Genomic DNA, 23,818 nt, shown 5'->3' on the forward strand with positions numbered 1-23,818 from the left:
CTGATCAGGAACAGCGATAGCGTTAGTGCCATATCACCCATGGTCATTTGTGTCCTGGAGTCTTGTTTCTATAGTAGTCACGTAGTGTTGCTAGTCCACAGGTTGCATCCGAGCCGTTAAGCGTGGGAGTTGCACTGTCGATATGTCATGTTCAGCCTCTAGGGCACGCCGAAGGGCAAGCAGCCAGTGTCTAACAAATGGGCCAGTCGGGGACTTCTAGGCCTTGGCCAGAGAGCGTTTGGCCAGTAGCAATGCCAAGTCAATGAATTTGTTAAAGTTCTTATGTTGCGCCTTCCTTTTAGTGATGCCTAGCAGGTAGTGCGCCCCCTGAATTGTAGATATGGTTCCCGTTGCCTCTGTTAGTATGTCAGAGACCTTTCCCCAGTATGCCATGACATGGGCATCCGTGTTGTGGCACCTGTGGCAAATATCTATGGAGGTCGGGTACATTCACGCCAGCCGGTGCAGGGATAACTACGTGTAATGTAAATAACTGAATAGCGTGAATTTCAAATGGCATTAATTGAAAATGTCTTAGGATTTCCAACGCGTTGTTGCCATTGCTTATCTGTGATTTAGGTGGAGAGCGCCACTGTCCAGTATTCGCGCAGTGGGGACAATGAGAGGGCTGTGTCCGTTCTAAGAGAAATGTACATGGCCGTGAGAGCTTTCCTACCTGACCCGTACGTCAATAGTGTCTGTAATGCTTCAGAAGTCGGTGGTACCGTACTTATGTCCCCCCAGATACGTGTTGCTTGTTGTCAGTGTCCCGTATAGAAGGAATGTTCCGGGAGCCACCCCATAGTTGTCCCTCAGAGTATCAAAACCATATAAGGCAGAGTCTACGAATAAATTTCCCCATGTTGTCAATCCAACTGCTTTCCAATCAACCAGTTCCGGGCGCTTTAGGTGAGTGAATGATCATGGGAGTGTCTCGATGGGGAGGCATAGTACGGTGTTTGGATATCACGTAATGCTGCCAGGTGCTGCAGGCGTCCCGTAGCAAAGTACAACCCTCTGGAACTGGGTTCTGGTACCTGATAGCCATTCAAGCAGGTCTGGTTGCGATAACGATATTGCCCAGGCGTCGAGTTCAGCTAGGTTCTTCTTTGCAAGCCAGCGCATGGGCCACTAGAGCTGAGCGGCTGCATAGTATAACTCATAATTGGGCGCCCCTAGTCATCCTTCCAATATAGGGAAATGAAGCTTTGAGAGTGCTACCCTCACACTGGAGTTGCCCCATATCAGAGACACTAAGAGAGAACACATGTCATGGAACAATTTCTGTGGCGGTCTATAGGGGAGAACGGCGAAATGTATAGGAGCCTAGGGAGGAGGAGCATTTTGAATATGGCAATCCGGCCCATGGAGCATAATGGGAGAGTAGTCCAGAACTGGAGACGTGCCATAGCATTGGCGATCGCCTTCCCCAGATTGCCGTCTATCACATCAGACTGGGAGGGATAGACCTGAACTCCCAAGTATTTAAATGAGTCATACGCTCTGGTAAGTGGTGCATGAGGCTGCCGTTACCTTTGCTCGACTTTGGATGGGTGACATCAGGAATAAGACTGATTTATCCCAATTAACTTTCAGGCCCGACAAGCGTGCATGGGTGTCTGAGTTCCACTAGACCTCTGAGCGCCTTACCCTGGTTCCAAAGATCAGTGCATCGTCTGCGTAAAGAGACTATATGCCACTGCATGTGCACTCGGATGCCCCAATTGATAACATGGCTGCGAAGCGCACAGGCCAGGGGCTCCATGGCCAAGGCAAACCGCATGGGTGAGAGTGGGCATCCTTGCCTTGTGCCGCGCTCAATATCAAAGGGGGGCGAAATAATTCAGCCTGTTTTCACCCGGGCACGTGGGTTGGTGTATAATATTTTTACCCAGCGTAGGAACTTGGGACCTATACCAAATCGAGCCAGCACTACCTGTAGGTAATCCCAGCCCAGGGTATCAAAGGCCTTTTCTATGTCTAAGGCTGCTATCCAGTGCTGCTCGGGAGCGGTTTGGGCCCACTCTAGGATTTTAAACAGGCGACGAAGGTTCAGCCCCTTGCTCCTGCCGGGGACAAACCTGTTTTGGTACGCATGGACCAACAGGGGGACGACCTCCAGCAATCTGTTGGCCAGCATCTGACCCAGAATTTTGTAGTCCGTTGTAAGTAAGGACAACGGGCGGTACGAGAACATGAGAAGGGGGGGGTCACGACCAGGTTTTGGGAGGACTACAAGTACAGCCTCACCGAGGGAAGGGAGCAATGTGCCTCTTTCAAAGGATTCTTGAAATACAGTGAGCAGCCAAGAATTAGACACTTCACTCCAGAAGTCACATCACCTAGTAAGGTGACTCCTTTGATTCCTTCACATCTCCTGGAAAAAGAGGACTCTGATGAAGATGATGGCCCCTTTGGTTACACCCGCAGTCCATCGGAGTTGCATGTAAAACGCCAAGAAGATGACCTCAAGGAGGGCTCTGAGGAGGAGCACTAATACGTGCCTCCTTATGACTACCACCACCTGTATCAAGAGGGGGGAACAACCTTTACAACGCAACTTTTACAACGCACTACCATTACAACGAAACTGTTACAACGCAAGTGGATTTACAACGCATGCCATTACAACGCAAGTCTTTACATCGACTTGTGCTAGATGGCGTGCTAACATTACAAATAGTGTAGTTTACTATCCCAACACCTTCCCTACTGTTAAGTGGACTGGAGTTGGAATAGTAAATTACACTTTTCTAATGTTAGCACGCCATCTAGCGCAAGTCGATGTAAAGACTTGCGTTGTAATGGCATGCGTTGTAAATCCACTTGCGTTGTAACAGCATGCGTTGTAACGTCATACATCCATCAAGAGGAGATGGTTTGTATGCCATACTCTACACTTTCCGATCTGCAGTTTATGCTTTCTGACTATAAGAAAAGATTTCCATCACCTTCTGCTGTTCCGGAACATACTGTGTTGCCTCTTAAACAACGTTCAGTTCTTTCCACCCAACAATTAGGAGGCGACATTACACACACACTGCTCCACCATCAACGCCTCCTGACCAGTACCCTGTCACCTCTGATGATGACCAGGAGGAGAGGGAGCTTCCAGATTCACACAGAAAATGGGATGACTATATTATTCCCACTGAGTCTTCACTCTCACTAGTTCCTATAGATTCTCCACAGGAGTAAATCAGTAGTTTTTATAATCTTCTGGAAAGAGCAGCCAAAAGATTTGATTTGACAATGCCAACTTCCCAGATAGGGTGTTTTTTATGACTTCAAAGAACCCTTAAGGAAGTCAGTGCAAACCATTCCCATTGTTGGTTACATATGGGAGGGGGGGGCTTAAGGTCATGAAAACCCCAGCCACAGTGTTTCCTTTTCTTCCTAGATTGGAAAAGAAGTATAAGGCCCCAGATGATAGTCCTGCCTGCCTGGTGGGCCACCCAAAGCCAGATTCCGTAATCTCCCAGGCAGCTCACAGGAAGTCGAAGAAGCCGGCTGCTCCGGTCACAACACAGCCCGACAAGGAAGGCAGACTCCTTGACAATGCAGGCAAGCGATTCTCTTCCATGTCAGGACTGATGGTCAGGGCAGAAAATACTCTAGCGATCTTAGGTCACTACGATCGCCGGATGTGGTGTGACCTAACCACTTACATCGACCAGCTTTCTGATGGGTGAAAGGGCTTCCTCGGAGGTTATAGACTGCGCAATGGATATTGCTACAACAGCTTATGGGTCTCAAGCAGGAGTGGCAGTCATACGCCTAGAAGGTTGGCTCACATCGACGTCTTTTCGACCTGAATTCCAGAATAAGGTATTGGATCTGCCCTTTGACAGAGAGGCCCTTTTTGGGAACCGTATGAATGAGGCTTTCCAGGATATAAAGGAGGACACAAACGGCAAAGGTGCTGGGCATACTCCAGTACCGTACCTTTTCGAGGGGTTCGAGGAAGAGGTCTGCTCTCATATAGAGGTGGATACCAACAGTACAGATATCCCTCTTACACCTCCTCTACACAACCTTATCGACCGCAATACTCCGTGGCAGTCTCAATTTACGACTTATTCTAGATCGACACCCGGAGGAAGGGCAGGGGGACGAGAAGGATTTCTCACGTCGCCAATGACAACTTTCAGGCTTCAGTTCTTTTTGCTTCCCGTATATATCCAGAACTGGTGAAATATAACAACGGATCAATGGGTGCTCAACATCATTCAGTTTGGCCATACGTTAGTATATTCAGTTACCCCCATCCGCTCCACCTCACTTACAAGCGACAAGGCATCTACACCTCCTGCACCTAGAAACCTTGCTGATGCTCCAAAAAGAGGCAATAGAACCAGTTCCGGCATCCCAGAGAGGGAAAGGTTCTACTTCAGTTTCTTTTCGATATGGAAGGCTTTCAGAAAGTGGCAGCCTATCCTAGACTTGATAACTCAACACCTACCTCAACAAACAGTCCTTTCCTATGGTATCCTTCCAGGACATACTGCTTCTTCTAAATTCAGAAGATTTCATGGCCACTCTAGACCTACAGGACGCGTTCTTCCATTTTCCCATCCATCCATCATGCAGGAAGTATCTTTGCTTCACTTTAGTCAGGAGTCACTCCAAACTCAAGGTCCTGCCCTTCGGCCAAAGATGGGCATCAAGGATATTTACAAGGTGTCTGGCCCCATTAGCAGCTTTTCTCAGAAGGCAACATCACCATGTGTTTGCTTAATTGGACGATTGGCTGATAAAAGCACTGTTCGTTTCAGTAGCCCGGTCGTCCACGAAAGCTTGCACAAGCCTAGGCTTTACCTTAAACAATGAGAAATCAAACCTACAACCAACCAAAAGCATTACTTTTCTGAAAACTATTTTGGACACGATTCTGAACAAAACCTTTCCATCGCTAGAAAGGTAAACCAAACTGATATCTATGGCTCAACTCTTCCTAAGAAAGAAATCACTTTTAGTACGCCCTGTCTGTCACCTGGGGACGCGTTCCCTTCAGGAACAACTAGACCTACAATGGCGTCAAGTGGTCGGTTCTTTCAAGATCCGACTTGAGGTCCAAGGCGGACCCCAAGGACCTCGAACTTCCGGCCCATCTCGCTACCTCGAGGAGAACCGCATCCTGGACCAGTCCGGGTTCCGCAGCAACCACAGCACCGAAACTGCCCTCATTGCCGCCACCGATGACATCAGGGCCCTGCTAGACAACTGAGAAACCGCGGCCCTCATCCTCCTGGACCTGTCAGCCACCTTCGACACGGTCTGCCACCGCACACTACACGCACGCCTCCACGATGCCGGGATCCAAGAGAAGGCCCTGGACTGGACCACCTCCTTCCTCTCCGGCAGAACAGAGCGTCCACCTCCACTCCGAAGCCACCAAGTATTTTCTTCCTTTTCACCCTTTTGCCTTCTAATTTTTCTGTCCACAAGTTTTTCTTTGGATGTTGACGTAGAGGCTTTGGGCGACCCATTTTCACTAACTGTGGGTGAGGCGCAAGGTGCTTCACTAAAATGAAGGGAGGGAGAGAGTTTCTTCACAAAATGGTGGACTAAACTGTCACCTCAGAACCTGGGCCATAGACTGTCATGAGAGGTTCCAGAACCTTCTGGACCACTCTGGCCAGTCAGGGCCCAGGTTATAAATAGAGGTGAGGTGCGTCGGCCATTTTAGAAGAAGGTGTGCTGTGAGGTAGTCAAGAGTAAGGCACCTGAGTGGGGAGGTGGCTGCGCTAGAGAGGGAAATTGACAGTTCTTAGGGTCTGCGTTACTTCCCTCCTCAGCTGATACCACCCTCTACCTCTTGACCTGTCCCTGTCCACTGACTCTGGGGTCACATTTACCTTAGGCGCTCCTGTTTAGTCAGGACCTCTGAAGGAAGACAAGGTAAAGAGTCACCGTCCTTGGCTACATCTCCCACACCCCTGCTGTTGCCTGGAATTCTGGATTAATCCGGACCTATTGACTGTCCACTATTCCTGACTGAAGGGAAGGTGACCTTGTCGTAGACCCAGGAAATTAGTTGACCGATTCAACTGCCCCGGTGTGCAGATCGCCTCCTTAATTTCAGCCACCCCTGTTGTGAGTCCCTATCTGGAAACATTCACCGCCGCAGCCCAGGGGTCAGAAGGTTGTCTGATGTCACCTGGGGGACTGTGGGGAGATCCGGGGCTCCATTGTGCTTGCGTGCGAACAGGCGGCGCGGCCAGACGTGTGAGGAGGCTGCACCCGGAAAGAGAGGGACGTGTCAGGCCTTGAAGCGGCCATCCTTGTGTCACATGATGGGGCGGACTTTGAAGCGCCGCCCCCGCTTTTGCCGGTAGAGTGAGGAGGCCACGCCCCCGCAAGCCGCGCTGCTCCTGGCGGCTGTGGGCGCACCTCCCAGCAGTCGCAGAGATTGAAGGTGACAGCGCCTGGCCTGAGGGGTCAATGTGGAGATCTAGGACGACTCTGCGCCAGCGCTGCAACTCCCCAAGAGTCCGCCAGAGAGTGGGGCCCGTCGGACTGTGGAGCTCAGAGGAGCGAGACTTCAATCCGCTGGGATGTCCCGCAAGTAGGGAAACCCTTGGGGAGGTGGGCGGAAGGTGTGGTGCCCGGATTTCGCCCCCCCTCCTGAAGAGATCTCCCCTTGAGCACGGTGAGCCCCCGTCCCATAGGGAGAAGAAGTTCAGCTCCAGGCTCCTCTGAACTCCCCGTGTGGAAGACTCAGTTCTCAAATAGTATGCTGGGCATTGGGGGGGGGGGGGGAGGGGGAGAGAGGGGGTACAGGAGTCTGCAAAATAAATGCCAGTTGATGTCCTGACGGACCAGATTGCCGGATTTATGGGAAAGCCGAATTATATGTTGTAAAGACCAGCCCGGTGTTGTAAGCATACATGAGACTATATTCTATGCCTTGTAAGATCCAAGTATAGCGCTTAATGTAACAAATTGATTCCAAGCATATTGTAAGTTCTAAAGGTATAGCGCTTAGTGTAACCACCTAAACTCGGGCGCATTGTGAGTTCCAAGTATAGCACCTAATATAACAGATTGATTTCAAGCAACAGTGTAAATTCTGAAGGTATAGCGCTTAGTGTAACCGCCTGATCTCAAACACATTGTAAAATCCGAGTATAGCGCTTAATGTAATCACCTGATTTAAAGAGCATCGTGTAGACAAGATGACCACCTGATTTCCAGTGCCATGTAAATGTTATGTGGAGCGCTACATTTGGTGACTTAATTCGGGGCGCTCTAGAGTCAAGGCGCTGGATTGAATCATCCAGTGGTGTTTAGTTATCTGCCAGACTGAAGTAAAAATTGTACTGCTAATTTCACACAATGAAATGTTTTGAACCTGAAATGCAATGGATAAAACTTGATTGACTTCGCTTGATAAGGGAAGATAAAACTTTTTTACCTTTTCTAGGTATTCGGTGTAGCGTAATTTTTAAGTGGTGAAGCGCTGGAGTGTGAATTGAGTGTGATGCAAGCACTACATGCGATTCTGGAGTAAAAGCCTTTCTACCTGAGCCAAGCTACCCAAGGACTTTAGGTCCAACAGCACCTCTCGCCCACGTTGCCCGACTGCACGACCTCAACATCATCTTACGCCGATGACACCCAGCTGATCCTCTCGCTCACCCAGGACCCCCACACCGCCAAAACCAACCTCCACGAAGGAATGAAAGCTGTCGCTGAGTGGATGAAGAACAGCCGACTGAAGCTGAACTCTGACAAAACGGAGGTCCTCCTCCCCGGATCCACCCCCTCGGCTTGGGACGACTCATGGTGGCCGCCCGCACTGGGAACAGCTTCAACACCCACGACCGCGCACGCAACCTAGGGGTCATCCTCGACTCCACCCTCTCCATGACAAAGCAGGTCAACGCCGTCTCTTCCTCCTGCTTCAACACCCTCCGCATGCTCCGCAAGATCTACAAGTGGATCCCCACCAAAACGAGAAGAACGGTCACCCAGGCCCTCGTCAGCAGCAGGCTGGACTACGGAAACGCCATTTACGCAGTAGCCTCGGCCAAACTCCTGAAACTACTTCAACGCATTTAGAACGCCTTGGCAAGCCTGATCCTCGACATCCCTCGCCGCAGCCACATCACAATCCTCCTGAGAGACCTGCACTGGCTCCCTGTCAACAAGAGGATAAACTTCAAGCTCCTCACCCACGCACACAAGGCACTCCACAACACTGGACCAGCGTACCTCAATAGACGCCTCAGCTTCTACACCCCCACCCGCCAGCTTCGCCCCTGCCAACCTCGCCCTCGCCACAGTCCCCCCGCATCCGAAGAGCGACCTCCGGCGGCATATCGTTCTCCCACCTTGCCGCCAAGACCTGGAATACCCCCCCCCCCCATCCACCTGCGGCAGACCCAAGACCTGCTGACCTTCAGAAGACTCCTCAAGACCTTGCTTTTCGAGCAGTAGCAGCATTCCCACCCCCCAGCGCCTTGAGACCCTCACGGGTAAGTAGTGCGCTTTACAAATGCTATGATTGATTGAGTGATTAAGATATCGTCAGAGTAACTTCGGTTATGGTTCATGCCATTTCTTGATGTACACAGCAGAAAAACATTTCAAAAGGTATATTTTCTGGCACCCACAGCTTCACGAGTAATAACCACGGATGCATCTCTAGAAGGATGGGGAACGTTCCTGGAAGAGCTTCAAATCAGCAGCCGTTGGCAGCAACATAGTATTCCCCACATAAATTTGTTGGAACTAAGAGCAATTAGTTTCGCCCTGCAAGCATTCCTACAAAGGATATGGAACTCATTGTTTCTCATCAGGACGGACAATACAGCTGCGATGCATTATGCCAACAAGCAAGGGGTCACAAGGTTGCCTCTATTGTCACTGGGAGCGCAATGCATCTGCATGTGGGTGATCCAGAATGGAATTTCACTAAGCGCAGAACATCTTCTGGGGAATCAACGGAACAGCGGATACACCCAGCAGGCTCAAGTCTGCATGCCACGAATGGTAACTGCACCAAGAAACACTGGACAAAATCTTTTGTCACTGGGGCAAGCCAAGCATAGACCTATTCGCAACTCCGGAAAACAGAAAATTCCGGTACTACAAGTTGGCATCACCATCTGGGATCCTGGGGGAATGTTTTCGATGGCATGGTCAAACACCTTTGCCTACACTTTTCCTCCCGCTCTCCTGCCAAGGCTTCTCATGAAGATGAAGGCAGAGCCCTGCAGGATGATTCTCATAGTCACATCTTGGCCACTCCATTATTGGTACATAGAGGCAGCCGATTCTCCTGGCTCCTATCCCATTGCTATTGATGATGTTCAAGTGCTGCATCCGGATCCCAAATTGCTTAGATTAGCGGCATGGCTTCTGAACAGAGTTCGACCATCTGAACCTTTCCACTGAATGTAAAGATTCTTTCTCACACCTGGGCGCAAACCAACAACAAAACCTATTGGAAGAAATGGAAGAGGTTTTGTCTGATGCCGGGAATCTGACATTCATCCTTCTCTTCAGCTCATGAGATTCTTCCTTACATCGGCGAAAGGTTCATCTTGCGACTATTTTATGTTTTAAAAGAACCTCTTCAGGCCCCTCTTTATGATCAGAGAGAATCATCAAACAAATCATGAAGGGAAGTTTTAGGGTCTTTCCACCTGTCAAGCCTCCCCCCACCTCTCTGGCACCTTAATGTGGTCCGGTATCAACTCATGAAACATTCCTTCGAACCTATCCATGAGGCAGAGATGACATTTCTGTCATGGAAAGTGGCACTATTTCTGGCTTTGACATCTGCTAGAAGAGTTGGTGAAAAACAGGCTATCAGTATCCAGGAGCCTTTTCTTCAATTCAAGGATGACCTAGTAATATTGCGTACCAACCCCAAGTTCATCCCAAAACTTCCATCGGACTTTCATTTAAATGATCCACTGGTTCTAAAAAGGTTTTTCCCGCAACCTACAACACCAGTGGAGAGAGCTCTTCATTCTCTAGATATTCAGCGCTGTCTAAAATTCTATCTCCAAAGGTCTAAAACCTCCCAAAAGTCACTCCAACTCTTTGTGGCCTATAGTGCCCGTTTAAGGGTCGTCCCCTCTCCAAACGAGGCATTGCACGTTGAATTTCTAATGCCATCTGTGAGAAGTTGGCCTGGCATATGCTGTCCACTAGCTATAGTGGGCACCTTGCACCAGTCCAAACAACCCTGATTGATGATAGGTTTAAAGACCCCCTTTATTGAAAGCTATCCTAGTGGTAGCTATGGAGAGCAGCCTTCAGGCTAAGTCTTGAAGGAGTGTAAAGCAGCTTGGTTTACCAGATTATAACCTCTTGAATTACTAAATGAAAGGAGAACCACACAAAGTATATATAAAATATATGTATTTACTTCTAAACACTCACTACTAATCTCTTTATGAGATTAGAGTCAAAGATGCACAATAATACAGTTCTAAAACGACAGTAAATAGCACAGTATACAATGGGCCCTAGGGGCGTACCAAACCATATATTAAAGTGGTATAAGAACCACAACTTGACTAGACACAGTGCCTAGAGCACGTAGAATCGCTAGGACCCCAAGGAACCACCCAAGGTAGTGACACAGGAGACCCATGGGGGCCGCGTTCAGTGTGAGAACACAGGTGCGAGCCCTGTACTATTCTATGGGAAAGTCACGGTTGGAATTTTAGAAGTTAAGGACACTTAGGAGAGGACTTTGAGCAAACCCCTTTAGACTTGGGGGGGGGGTTCTACGGCCACCACCCACGGGAGCACCACTGTACTCTAGTTACCTCACCCAGGGAAGCCGGGTGCATAGGTGTCAAATGGTGTCGGGAATAGTCATTGATTTCAATGGCGATCTGCTGCATAGTGCTGCTGCCGGGAAGAAGAAAAGTGTCCGGTGTGATCCAAGCCTGGATCGAAGATCAGAAGAACCTGAAAGCAGAGGGGACAGAGTCTGGGTCACTTGCCAGTGACCAGGGGTACGATAGACGAATGCCCACCGGGTGTTTCAGGTGCAAAGAGGTGAAGCTTGACTGCAGCTACGAGGACCAGGTGGCGTCGATGACGACCAGGAGCTGGATTCGAGCTGTCCCACGAAGGATGTCAAGTGCTGCGGTGTCGGTGCCCAGATTTGACCCAACAAGCCTTGGCAACAGCAACCCACGCAGGAAGAGAAAAGATGCTTCGGTGCGGACCAGCAAGGTCCTGGGGACTCCACAAGCGATGGATTCAGGGCACGTCTGGAGCAACCATGTAAGCCCAATTAGAATTAAAGTTGCCTTCGCAGGGACCCACCAGTCGACGGACCAGGGATCGCAAAGGGACCTCGAGAGAAAACAAAGGGCCAGCTCACGGAACGCTCGTGGAGTGTAGGCGGGCAATTTTCGGTGCAAATGCTGCTCGGGGTCAGGGCTACAAGTAACCCAAAGCTCACCTACAGGAGTCATTGGAAAGCTGATGCTTCTGCAAAGTGACGCGATGTCCTGGGGTTCGGGTTGTGCGGTCGCCACGAGGGATACGGTCCTCAGACTTGCTGTGGGCACTGATCGACCTCTAAGACCACGGAAACCCACCTCCTAAATTCTTCAGAGTCCGGTGGGAGCTTCGGCGATGCAAACCGGTCAGATGCGTCTTTGGTGCCTGCCTTGCAGGGGAATAACTCCTTTGCTCCAAGGGAGATTCTTCAGTCATCTAGTTCAATGCAGATCGTCAGTTTTGTCCAGGTGTAACCTTTTGCCAGGGGGTTCCTATCTTATACCCAAGGAAGGGGTGGGACAAACTCTAGGGAGGGTCAGGAAACACCCATTTCCTTTGTCCAGTTTTGAGCCAGAGCAACCGGTTTGAGCTGGATTATGCACAGGGACTCCAAATGTGCCCCCGTGCTGACTTATGCCCTGGGTACATAGTATACCATATACTAGGGACTTATAAGGGTGCCCCAGAATCCAATCTGGAGTCTACCTAAAGTACTAATAATCAATTTAGAGAGGAAGCAGCTAGGCTGGGGTCCTGTTTAGCAGGGCCCCAGCCAGACTAAAGTCAAAAAACAGTGAAACATCAGCAAAAAAGTGGGGGTTACTATAAGCAGATCCTGCTCTCCTACACCATCAATTACTGTCATCAGGCCGCAGGAAAGCTTCTCCAGGGGAGGCTCCGTTCACACTCTACTAGAGCAGTCTCCACCTCGACCGCTTTGTTTGCCGGTGTATCTATCCAGGAGATCTGCAGGGTGGCGACCTGGAAGACTATCCACACCTTTACCAGGCACTACTGCTTGGACTCCCTGGTTCACAGTGACACTGCAGTGGGCCGGGCAGCACTGAGGAACCGGTTTCAATGATGGTGAGCTTTTTTTCACCCCTCCTTCCATTACTTTCGAAAGACCCCGCATTATTTAATTTTTCTTACTCTATTCTTTCCTTTTTCATCACTACTATATGGGTATGGGTATTTTTTACAGATTTTTATATATATATATATATATATATATATATATATATATATATATATATATATATATATATATATATATATATATATATATATATATATATATATATATATATTTTCACTTAAACCATAGGTTTCACACATGTTATAGTTAGCTGGGCATTTCCTTCGTAAAAAACCAATGAAATTTCCCCCGTTATAGTTTGTTCAGATAACTATAACTCACGCGCCCGCAATCCACTGCTCATGACGTCACATATTACATCACTCATGACATGGTCAGTGGCATCACTCATGACATCATCCTTGTGATAGAGTGGCGGTCGCGCGAGTTATAGTTATCTACTGCCAGTAGATTATGTATGTATATGTGTGTATATGTGTGTATATATATATATATATATATATATATATATATATATAATCTACTGGCGGTCGCCAGTAGATAGTTATAGTTAGGACCGTGTTTCCATAGGAAATCCGCAACATTCTATTTGGAATAACTTTGGCGCCGGTCGACGAATCCTCGCGACGCGTTTTCCCCATGCATTTTTCCATAGGACCTTTAGACACAGCTACAGCCCGAACGGCTGAACAGAATTACTTGAAATTTGGCAGAGAGGTAGTCCTCAGGTCAAGGATGTGCCTTTTGTAGGTCTGGTGTAAATCTGTTCAGTAGGTCCTGAGAAAATAGCATTTAAATCAATATATATATATCTGTAAGCACGCTCCGTGCGCTTACCGTACGCGTACGGTGCCGTGCGCGAGCTCAATTCTGATTGGTGGTTACATGACTGTAAACATTCGAATCGGACGAAATCAGGAAGTGTCGGCCGCCATTTTCTGTCTCTCGCACTGAGAAACAAAGGTGGGGAACGTGAAACGGGGGCAACGAAGAGAGTTGCAGACCCCCTAGTGTTTGTCAGGGGGTCCAAGAAGGACCCAAAAGTACGAAAAATAAATTTAATAATTTAAAAAAAAAAAATTGCGGGGTACGCGTACGGTAAGCTTACCGTACGCGCACGGCAAAAATTTTTTTTAAAAATAAATAAGTAACAATCACATTTATTAAATAAATTAAAGGACCCACAAGGGAGAAAAAAACAAATGTTACTGCGTAAAAAAAGGCGAGGCGCGCACGGCATGGACTGCGCAACGTGGGCGATCGGTGCGCGAAGCGCACCGAGCGCCCACAGTGCGCGCATAGTGAAAAACCAGAATAAAAAATTAATACATAACTTAGCATTTAAAAAACCGTACAAATTCACTGAAAAAACCATAGGTTTCACACACGTTGTAGTTAGAAATTATCATTTACAAAACCTTGCAAATTCACTTAAAAAACCATAGGTTTCACACATGTTATAGTTAGCTGTACATTTCACTCGTAAAAAACCAATGAAATTCCACGTTATAGTTAGATCAGGTAACTATAACTTGCGCGACCGCAATCCACAATGTGTAATTTCAGATGTCATCATTGATGTCATGAGTGATGTCACTGACCATGTCATGAGTGATGTACTATGTGACGTCATCAGCAGTTTATTGTGGGCGCGCAAGTTATAGTTAACTGATCTAACCATAACGTGGAATTTCATTGGTTTTTTACGAGTGAAATGTACAGCTAACTATAACATGTGTGAAACCTATGGTTTTTTAAGTGAATTTGCAAGGTTTTGTAAATGATAATTCCTAACTATAACGTGTGTGAAACCTATGGTTTTTTCAGTGAATATATATATATATACCAAATAATCCACTGCGTCTTACTTTCCAAATGACAGGACGAAGGAAAGCACTGGAGCCGCGGCCACAAATCAAAGTGTGTTTAATTAAACTAGTTCCGACGCGTTTTGGAGTTTACTCGCACTCCTTTGTCACGGGCCTGTGATAAAGGAGTGCGAGTAAACTCCGAAACGCGTCGGACCTAGTGTTTAAACATACTTTGATTTGTGGCCGCGGCTCCAGTGCTTTCTTTCGTCCTGTAATTTGGAAAGTAAGACGCAGTGTTAGGACCGTGTTTCCATAGGAAATCTCAAAATTCTATTTTGAATACCTTTGGCACCGGTTGACGAATCCTCACGAAATTTTCAAAACTAATGGGGCGCTCCGCTCCTACCCTGAAAGTCTCGGGGTGATTCGTCAAGCGGGGGCTGAGAAAAAAGGGGGGGTCCCAAACGCGTTTTCCCCATGCATTTTCCCATAGGACCTTTAGTCGAAGGTACATCCCGAACGGCTGAACAGAATTACTTGAAATTTGGCAGAGAGGTAGTCCTCAGGTCAGGCATGTTCCTTTTGCATATATGGAGTCAATCTGTTCAGTATTTCCTGAGAAAATTGCAGTTAAAAGTACATATATATCTATAAGCGCGCACGGTCCTGTGCGCGAGCGTAATTCTGATTGGTGGTTACATGTCAGTCAACGTTCGAATCGGTCGAAAGCAGGAAGTGTAGGCTAACATTTTGTTTGTTTTGTGTGCGACAGGGAAAAAGGAAGGTGGCGAACGTGAAAATGGGGCAGGGTTGAGAGTTTCTGACCCCCTAGCCTTTGTCAGGGGGTCCCTGAAGGACCCCGAAGGCTGAAAAAAAAATTAAAAAAATTTTTTAAAAATCGCGGGGTGCGCGCACCGTGGATAACATTTACAAAAAAAAAAAAACTTTTTAAACGAGCCATTCCATATTACAGGATACAGTCAATCTATAACTATATACATAGGTGGTTTATTGTTAAATATATAAAAAATATAATACATACATAACTTAGCATTTAAAAAACCGTACACATTCACTTAAAAAAACATAGGTTTCACACACGTTATAGTTAGGAATTAGCATTTAAAAAACCTTACAAATTCACTTAAAAAACCATAGGTTTCACACATGTTATAGTTAGCTGGACATTTCACTCGTAAAAAACCAATGAAATTCCCCCGTTATAGTTAGTTCAGATAACTATAACTCGCCGACCGCCACTCTATCACAAGCATGATGTCATGAGTGATGCCACTGACCATGTCATGAGTGATGTAATATGTGACGTCATCAGCAGTGGATTGCGGGCGCGCGAGTTATAGTTATCTGAACTAACTATAACGGGGGAATTTCATTGGTTTTTTACGAGTGAAATGTCCAGCTAACTATAACATGTGTGAAACCTATGGTTTTTTAAGTGAAAATATATATATATATATATATATATATATATATATATATATATATATATATATATATATATATTTTATTTATTTTACATTTCGGGGTGTATATTTTATTCAAAAATAACAAAAATGTGCTCCTAACTGCTAGCTACTCTGATTCAAGCATGTGAATCTATGAGAGTTCCAATGCAGGAGTAAGAAAATAATTTACTTACCTGTAACTATAGTTCTCGAGTTTTAGAATCTATCATAGATCCACATGCGACCCACCCTCCTGCCCTGTGAAGCTCACCTTTTGAGACCTTTAAGATTATGCTTTTTGCGCTAGTGCTGTGCATGTCGGAGGTTCTCTCAGGAGTGTTCTAGAGGGTAGGGTGTTCTGATTGGCTAAAGCCTAGTTTTTGGTCTCTCTGCAAAAAGATGGATATTTTACAAAACTGAAATGGACCTAGGCCTTTTTTTCTAGCTTATGCTAACTTTGCATTGCTGTTTTGATATACCGGTGACTGGGATGGATTCAAGCATGTGAATCGATGAAAGATTCTAATACTGGAGAATTATAGTTACAGGTAACTAACTTATTTTCTTTTTAGCCATTTTAAACTTCTCGACTTCTTAGGTTCTCTCTTAAAGTAGAGTTGGTTCACTGCAAGGTACATCAGTGCTAGAGAAAGTATTACAAGTGGGTACCATTTGAGAACATAGAGAAAGCATTATTTCATATCCATTAGACCTATTGGTGTGGGAGCAGGTCTTGGGTGGCACTAGCAACCAAGATCCTAAATTAATTTCTATAATCATTATTCTGGTAAAGGAGTTTTCAGATTGTTAACTGAAGGTATGTAAAATATAGTATTTTTGTTGACTGCAAGCATTGACTTGATTTGCAGTAAATAGTTTGCTGAAGTATTTTTTCCTCTTTTAGGGGAAGCACTGTATTTTGGACGTGTCCGGCAATGCCATTAAAAGGTTGCAGCAAGCACAACTTTTTCCAGTTGCCATCTTCATCAAGCCAAAATCCATCGAAGCCCTAATGTAAGTCTATTCTGTCTGCAAACCTTTGTTTTTGCATTTAAAGGACTGATTCATAGTTTGACGGAGAGGTTACTCCGTTCAACTGCGATGGAGTACCCTCTCTACCAAACTGAAGGTCCGCCCATCGGATTTACTGCCGGGCAGACCTTAAGTATGTCTGCGATGGAGACTACTCGGTGGCAGATAAATGAGAAAAACAAGGACCCCCTGAACAGTAAATAGTTCAATACCTAGGACAGGGAAAAAATACATGATGAAAATAACTCCTAGGCAATCAAGATAGAACAAGCAATATGCATAACTATATAATATAGGAAGGAACAAAGGAGAAGGTGACAAAGAATGTACAGGAAACATTTCCTCTATAATAATTCATTGGTAAAAAATTCATATAGAAAATTACATTCAAATACATAATAACGTATATAGAAACTTAAATAAAAAGATTAAAAAGTGGCAATAGCTTTAGATTCTTGACGCGCGTTTCGGCATTCAAAACGCCTTCTTCAGGAATAGCATCACATTTATCTAAAAGTAATAAAAAAATACATATTCATTAACCAGATTCCAGAATTATCAATAAATTAATGCACAAGCATAAACAACCATTTTACATATATTGAACTAACATATCGTCTAACAGAGTCTGTTCGTCATGAAACAATCATCATTCATGCTCCAATGGTCTCCTTACATGTAAAAATGATACTTCATAATTCGATTTTCTATATTTTTTCTGAGTACGCATATCTAACTTATATCTATAAAGTAAAAGACTTTATATGGTTCACAGTAAAAAGTAAGAAAAGAATAAACAGAAGAAGAGGATTAAAATGTTAAGAAAATGGTCCACATTAACTTACTTCGAACAGTTATAGAGGGGACAATACGGAAGGATGAAGAACTGTGCCTCGATTTTTGTCTGTTTAATTTGTTAAATAACGCTGTAACAGAAAATATCACTATCAGACTTGTATAGTAAGATATTATGACATCCTAACCGTTGTAATAAGAAATTTATCTATTCTTATTACCGAAATAAACTTACTCCCAACAGTAATGAAGATGTTGATTCCTCAAACTGCAGTCTGTATCTGTAGTTAGATGTAAAAAATAATTCTGAAAGCAAAAACCGTACTATGTTTTTTTAATATATATATATATATATATATATATATATCTATATATATATATCTTTTGTTTAACATATGGCATCTTAAAACGGTTCTATTTAGTGTTTAGCAATACAATGATTGCAAAAAAATGATCATTAATAGTGCCAAAAATATTCTCAATAAGTTACCTTATATTCTTATCGGTATGCTATATAACGTTGCAAAGACCCACTGTTAGTTTGGAAGTAGCTGATATCTTCCTTGGTTATCACCGGAAAATAGAATAACTGTTGATGTTCAAAAATCTGTCACAAAATGAGAGTCCCGTTTGATTATCTAAATTCTTTTTTGCGAAAATAAAAATATGAAACGATAGCTATGGTATGTCTGGAATGGAGACTACTCAGTGGCAGACCTTTAGTATGTCTGTGATGGAGACTACTCAGTGGTAGACCTTTAGTATGTCTGGAATGGAGACTACTCAGTGGCAGACCTTTATGGCTGTGATGGAGACTACTCAGTGGCAGACCTTTAGTATGTCTGGGATGGAGATGTCTGTGATGGAGACTGCTCAGTGGGCAAAATGTCAGTTTTAACTCTCTTTATGCTGTGGCTTTGAAAGTCATTCTTTATTTTCTCAAGAGCAAAATCTCACTTCAGAATTTTGTTTTTGAAGAAACAAAAACTCAAGTTTGATAGTTGGCCTTCATTTTTCACAGAGCTGTCTTTTAACTTATTGACCTGAACCACACTGGCGGCGGATCCGGACAATGCCTAGTGTTGTCTGCTGGGCTGGCAGACCATTCTAAATTCGCAGACTGGTATCCATCGGAGCAACAGAGTATTTTACTAAATCCGGCACTACATTTTCTCGGCTTTATTTTAATAATAGTTTACATTATTGTGACCATCCAGCTTGAGTTTGGTTAATGTGAATTATCACCATCTGGTGCTGAAATGCAACAACCCCTGTATTTTTTTTGATAATGACAAACCTCTGAGAATTAAATGACAGACATCATCTGATGAGCGTGGGCATGCCTCGTTTACAGTTCGACGTCAGTCACCCCAATTTCCTTAGAGCAGTCATAATATGCTATGCTTAGCAACTGGTGATGCATGATCTGTTATGGAAGAATGGATAATGCCTCCCTAATAATTTGTCTCTCTCATAGGGAAATGAATCGTAGACAGACATATGAACAAGCTAATAAGATGTTTGATAAAGCCATGAAATTGGAGCAGGAGTTTGGAGAGTTTTTCACAGGTAAGGAAAACCTATATATTAACAAAGCGAAGTGTAAATGGCGCATTAAGATGGGTGGATGGATGTGGAGGTTCCTGGACAAGAGTTAGGCGCTGTAGATTGATAAAGGTCACACATATATGTAAGAAATTCTATACTCGGTGGTGAATATTTAGCAATGGATTCAATAATTAGAAACAAATATGGTAATAGCTATGTAGATATTAATAGCCGTTCAGCTGGAGCTCAGTAGGTTATAACCTAACTGCACAGGAGTGTGGGGTTTCTCCTGACTTTAGAAAAAAGAGATTGTACAGGGACTAATGACTATAGCTTTATAATAGCCGATATGTATTGAAATGTTGTCAGCTGGTATTCGTACATATTGTAAAGCTCCGACAGGATAGCAGTGCATTCAGTTTGCTAGTTAAACTGCAGTTCTAACCAAAAACTGGGATGTCAGACTTACAAATAAAACGAAATGTTGCCACCTACTTTGGTTGCTGCAGGACCACAAAGTCAAAACCCACAACATTGAACTACATGGACACTCTACACAGACATATAAAAAAGACTGATTATAAGAAAAAAACAGCAAAATGGAACAGTATTTCAAAGGTTATGCAAATTGTTCCATTTTGACAGAATAGACCAGCTAAAGAAAGAACAAAGATGTTCTCGTATCACACAAGCAGCTTGTTTAGTGTATTTACAAGACCACAAGTACCTTAAAGCACATGTTAAAAACAAGGTTACTTATGCTTCAATTTGTGCTTCTCCAAGAGCAGAGGCCCATGGTAGTTATTTTTAGAGCCCCCTTTTCAGACTGGGTGTCTATTAAATTGTGTCAACCTCTTTCATGTGAACCCTTCGGGTAATGCACTTACTTTCCCAGTTGTGATGCGTCCCCATGGTTGACTGGAAATTTACAAATGCCCCCCTAATTCATCCCTCTTTAATACTTGCTCTGCGGCATGAATAAGGTGAAACGGTACAACAGGAAACTCTTTAAAGTATTGGAGTCCCTGGTATGAGAAGAGGGCCTGCTGAAAGGTGAGCCCACAGACACTAATGGATGCACATGCTCATCTAGTCTCAAACTGGGAAATGTATTTATTTCAGCAAAAAGTGATAGGACGCCGGGACAGTCATTGAAACAAGCATTTGCAATGCAAATTGGTCTCGCATTTGTGAGAGTAGGAGCTATTAGTGTTGTAAACACAATGTCTTTTCCGGTGTGTTTTGGGTTGTAGGGGGAGGAAACAAAATAAAAACAAGCATTTGCAATGCAATACGTCTCGCATTTGCAAGAGATTAAGCTATTAGCATTGTAAATGACTGCCTTTTATTTGTTTTAAAAAACAAAACATAATAAAGAGGCATTGTCAGTTACAATGCCAATAGCGCAAACTCGCAATGGGGCAATGTGTCTTCATACTGGCATGTATAAGTGAAGTGATAATGGAAAGTTGACCACCCTAACCTCATCGGGAGTATGAAGTGCAAAATAATTGAAATTGCAATACAATACAGTCGGAGCCGTCCCTACTCTTAAATTACAAAGGTAAAGTTGATCCATGCATTTTTCTTAAATAGGGTGGTTTAGGAAAAAACGTAATATTACATTATAGACCAGGTTATGTGAAGCCATGTACGTGCTATTCCAAAAGTCTGTACTGTATCCCCTATCCCCAGCAAATTTCCCCACATGCAACATTGGAAAGAGCAATGGAAGTGTTGTCCCCAAAGTCCTTTAAGGGACAGAGTGAGGTGCTTAAGCCTTCCTTGGCCGCAAGCGGCCATCTTGGAATGACAATACTTGTAAACCTTCGCACGAGCTTGTATTTGAATTAACGATGACGGTTGCATTTCCCGCCTTCAAACCACATTAATAATTAGCTATTTTAACAACGTAAATGTGTCACTTTTGTTATTAATTTTGGATTACAATTTAATTGAAAAAAATACGTGCAATCAACAAGCACAGCTACATGTGTAAAGTTCACTTAAAATAATACACGCTTTCATTAGACTGGCACCAACAAACACATACTCTCGTTTCTGGGTAACTATTTTAACTCGCCTAACGTTATCGAATTACTTAACGATGGCTGCCGCGTGCACACACCGAGCGACCCGTCTCCTTGCTCAACCCCTCTATCCTTCGAGCTACTTCTTGGACTTCACCCATCCCAATTCCCAGCCCTAGGTGGAAGAAGTTGTGCGCGCCCACGACGCTGTCCAACCCCCTTGTCTGAGAGCACCTCCCTTTGGACTTTGCACACTCGCGACCGTCACCCCCACTTGTCAGCCCGTCCCTGAGGACCGTCGGCGCGTCCCCTCTTTCCCACTTTACCTCTCCCCATCCCTTCAGCAGAGAGCGAGCACTAGCAGAGAGAGTCCGTGGCAGGAGGAGGAGGCCGCCACGGGGGCAAGACATGAGAGCCCGAGGAGCGCGAGCCCCAGCCAGTCGGGACACAGCTGCACATCGGTGCCCCGCAATCCGCCGCCCCCTGCAGCTGGTTAATGGCCCGGGCCCCCCGAGGCTGCCCCCCCTGGTAGCTGCGCGGCGCCTGGGACCCCCGACACCCTGGGTCGGACTCCAGAGGACCCGCCGCCCCCGCCAGGACTCCCTGCAGCGGCCACGATGAGGTGAGAAGCCGCTGGTCACCAAGGAGATGCCGCGCCGCGCTGCGCCGCTATATTTAGGCTTCCATTGAAACTGAAAACCTGACTGTATTCCTCGTTTTAACGCTTCGTGCAGCAGGACCTCTGGCCCCCTTGCTGGGAGCAGTGCACGGGTTAATCTAACTTTGTGTAACGAATCGCCTGTCACCCGCAGTCCCTGCATCAGGGTTTCTTTTTCATATTTACCAAGTGTTCCTTGGCCAACATCTCCCCGACGGGGGGAATGGAAAGTAAAAGTGCATGAGGCTGCTGAGGACGGAAGGGGGACAGGAGATGTGCACGCCGCGTACACATCATTGCAAGCGCGTCTTCACAAGCGCGTACACCAACGCGTACACCAACTCAAATCCGCCAAAGCCTGTGCGTGCCCATCTCCTGTCCCACTTCCGAGGCAAGTCAACAACAATAGATCTCGCTGGCGACAGCAGCGCTTCGTGCTGCATTTGCCAGGCTAGACCTAATGAGGGACAAAGAAGGATTGTCTATAGCAAGCAAGGATTTTGAAAGGACATCGACAAATAGAGTTCTGCGATAGTCTAACAATAAAATAACATCTGTATGTTTAGGAGTGGCTCAGCTGGCGCATCCAGCCCCAGGTCCCAAGCCACGTTCCCCACGACTGTCCCTGGCTCTGCCTCCTCCAGCACCGAGTACCGGAGCTGAGCAGAGAACCCACCCCAGAGGGAGCGAAGCCTAGTACTTGCCACTTCCACAGCTGCTGGAAGGTCCGGGTGTTCATTATAAACACGTTAACAATAGATCCTTCTTTGGGATTTTTGGATTTAGTCACTGGAAACAAAGACCCCAGTCCAGCCGCTCACCGCGTCCTCAGCTGCTCAGGCAGGGAGCAGCGGAAGGGAGTAGGTTAATGGGAAGCAATAGAAAGTGCGAATGGGACGGGATCTAGTATGAACAGCCTAGCTCATCGGCTAATGCTTCCCCCGACTTTAAACCAGCTGACACACCTTGTTCAAGGTGCAGAAGCTGCCGGAGGCTCGACTGCCCCAAAGTTTACATTCATTCTTTGTGCGAACAAACAGTCTGCATTGCCCATTAACACACCTGCGAGCAAACAAGGCTAATCAACAGTCAAGCCATTGTAGGTAATATATAGTTATTATAATAAATATGACAAATAAGAGTTGTGTTTAAGAATTGATAAGCTATTGAAAAATACTAGTAATCGTGTTTGGATTAGAAGAAATGACCGCACCAGAACACTTGTTAGAACATAGATTTAAACAAGCAGATGCTTAACATCAAAATGTCTACAAAAATGTAAAACATAACTGATGTAAAGTTAGCTATGAAACATAAAAAAAACCAGCTGACAGAAGCTCTGCAGCCATGATTAATCCCAATATCTGCTTAGTAAAAAGTGTCCCATTTTGGAAAATTAGAGTGCAGATGGTAATACTAAAGAGCAGCCGTTCACGGCCATTTATTGGCGGAGGGACGCTACCTTCCACTTGACGTGCACCTACACTAGTAAGGATGGTTGGTATTTGCAATATGACCGGAAAAGGCACAAGCCCTGGTTTGGTGATCATTTTGAAGCTTAATATTCCGATATCTAAACGCATGTTTAAAACAATTTTCAAAAAACGAGTATGAGTTATGGAGCCATGGCTTGTCCACACTTGTTGTTCACTCATCAGATTGAACAAGTGATAAAGCCGGGCCTTGTTTACATTTTTTAAATGCACGGTTACACGCTGCTAGACACTTAAGCGACTACAAATTCAGAGAACAAGCAATTCCTGAAAAGCTGTGTTATATCGAGGTTTATTTGTTCACTATGAATGTTTAGACCGTATCTACTGCTTACCCAGTGAATGCCCGTCATGTAGAACCGCGCGCCCCTCTATGAATTGAAAGAAGTGGGTGTGGCCAGTGACGACATTCATCCTCCTACATTTTCTCCCGTCCCTTCCTTCCGCGCCAGCTCTCTTTGGATCTCCATTTAATCTCTCCTGAAACCTCAAGCTGCGCTGCGTGCATTTTCACCCTGGAGCAACCAGCACCCACCCGTCCTTTTAAGCAGTCAAATCCGTATGCAAATAAATACAACAAAGGTAGAAAGGCTGCCGTTTTATAATACCTGTACAACCAATCCATTT

At 45.3% G+C, this 23,818-nt stretch overlaps 1 protein-coding gene across 7 annotated transcripts in view; it reads left to right on the top strand.

Moving 5' to 3' along the window:
- Positions 1 to 23,818, top strand: part of DLG3 (discs large MAGUK scaffold protein 3) — a 1,834,707-nt gene that overhangs the window by 1,769,406 nt on the left and 41,483 nt on the right. For all 7 annotated transcript variants that reach the window (XM_085608387.1, XM_085608388.1, XM_085608389.1 and 4 more), the window contains 2 exons: positions 16,540 to 16,649; positions 18,940 to 19,031. In XM_085608387.1, the coding sequence (XP_085464513.1) occupies positions 16,540 to 16,649; positions 18,940 to 19,031 (202 nt within the window). The remainder of the gene's footprint in view (positions 1 to 16,539; positions 16,650 to 18,939; positions 19,032 to 23,818) is intronic.

This window comes from Triturus cristatus, chromosome 5_2 (genome assembly GCF_964204655.1).
Source record: "Triturus cristatus chromosome 5_2, aTriCri1.1, whole genome shotgun sequence".
Classification (NCBI taxonomy): domain Eukaryota; kingdom Metazoa; phylum Chordata; class Amphibia; order Caudata; family Salamandridae; genus Triturus; species Triturus cristatus.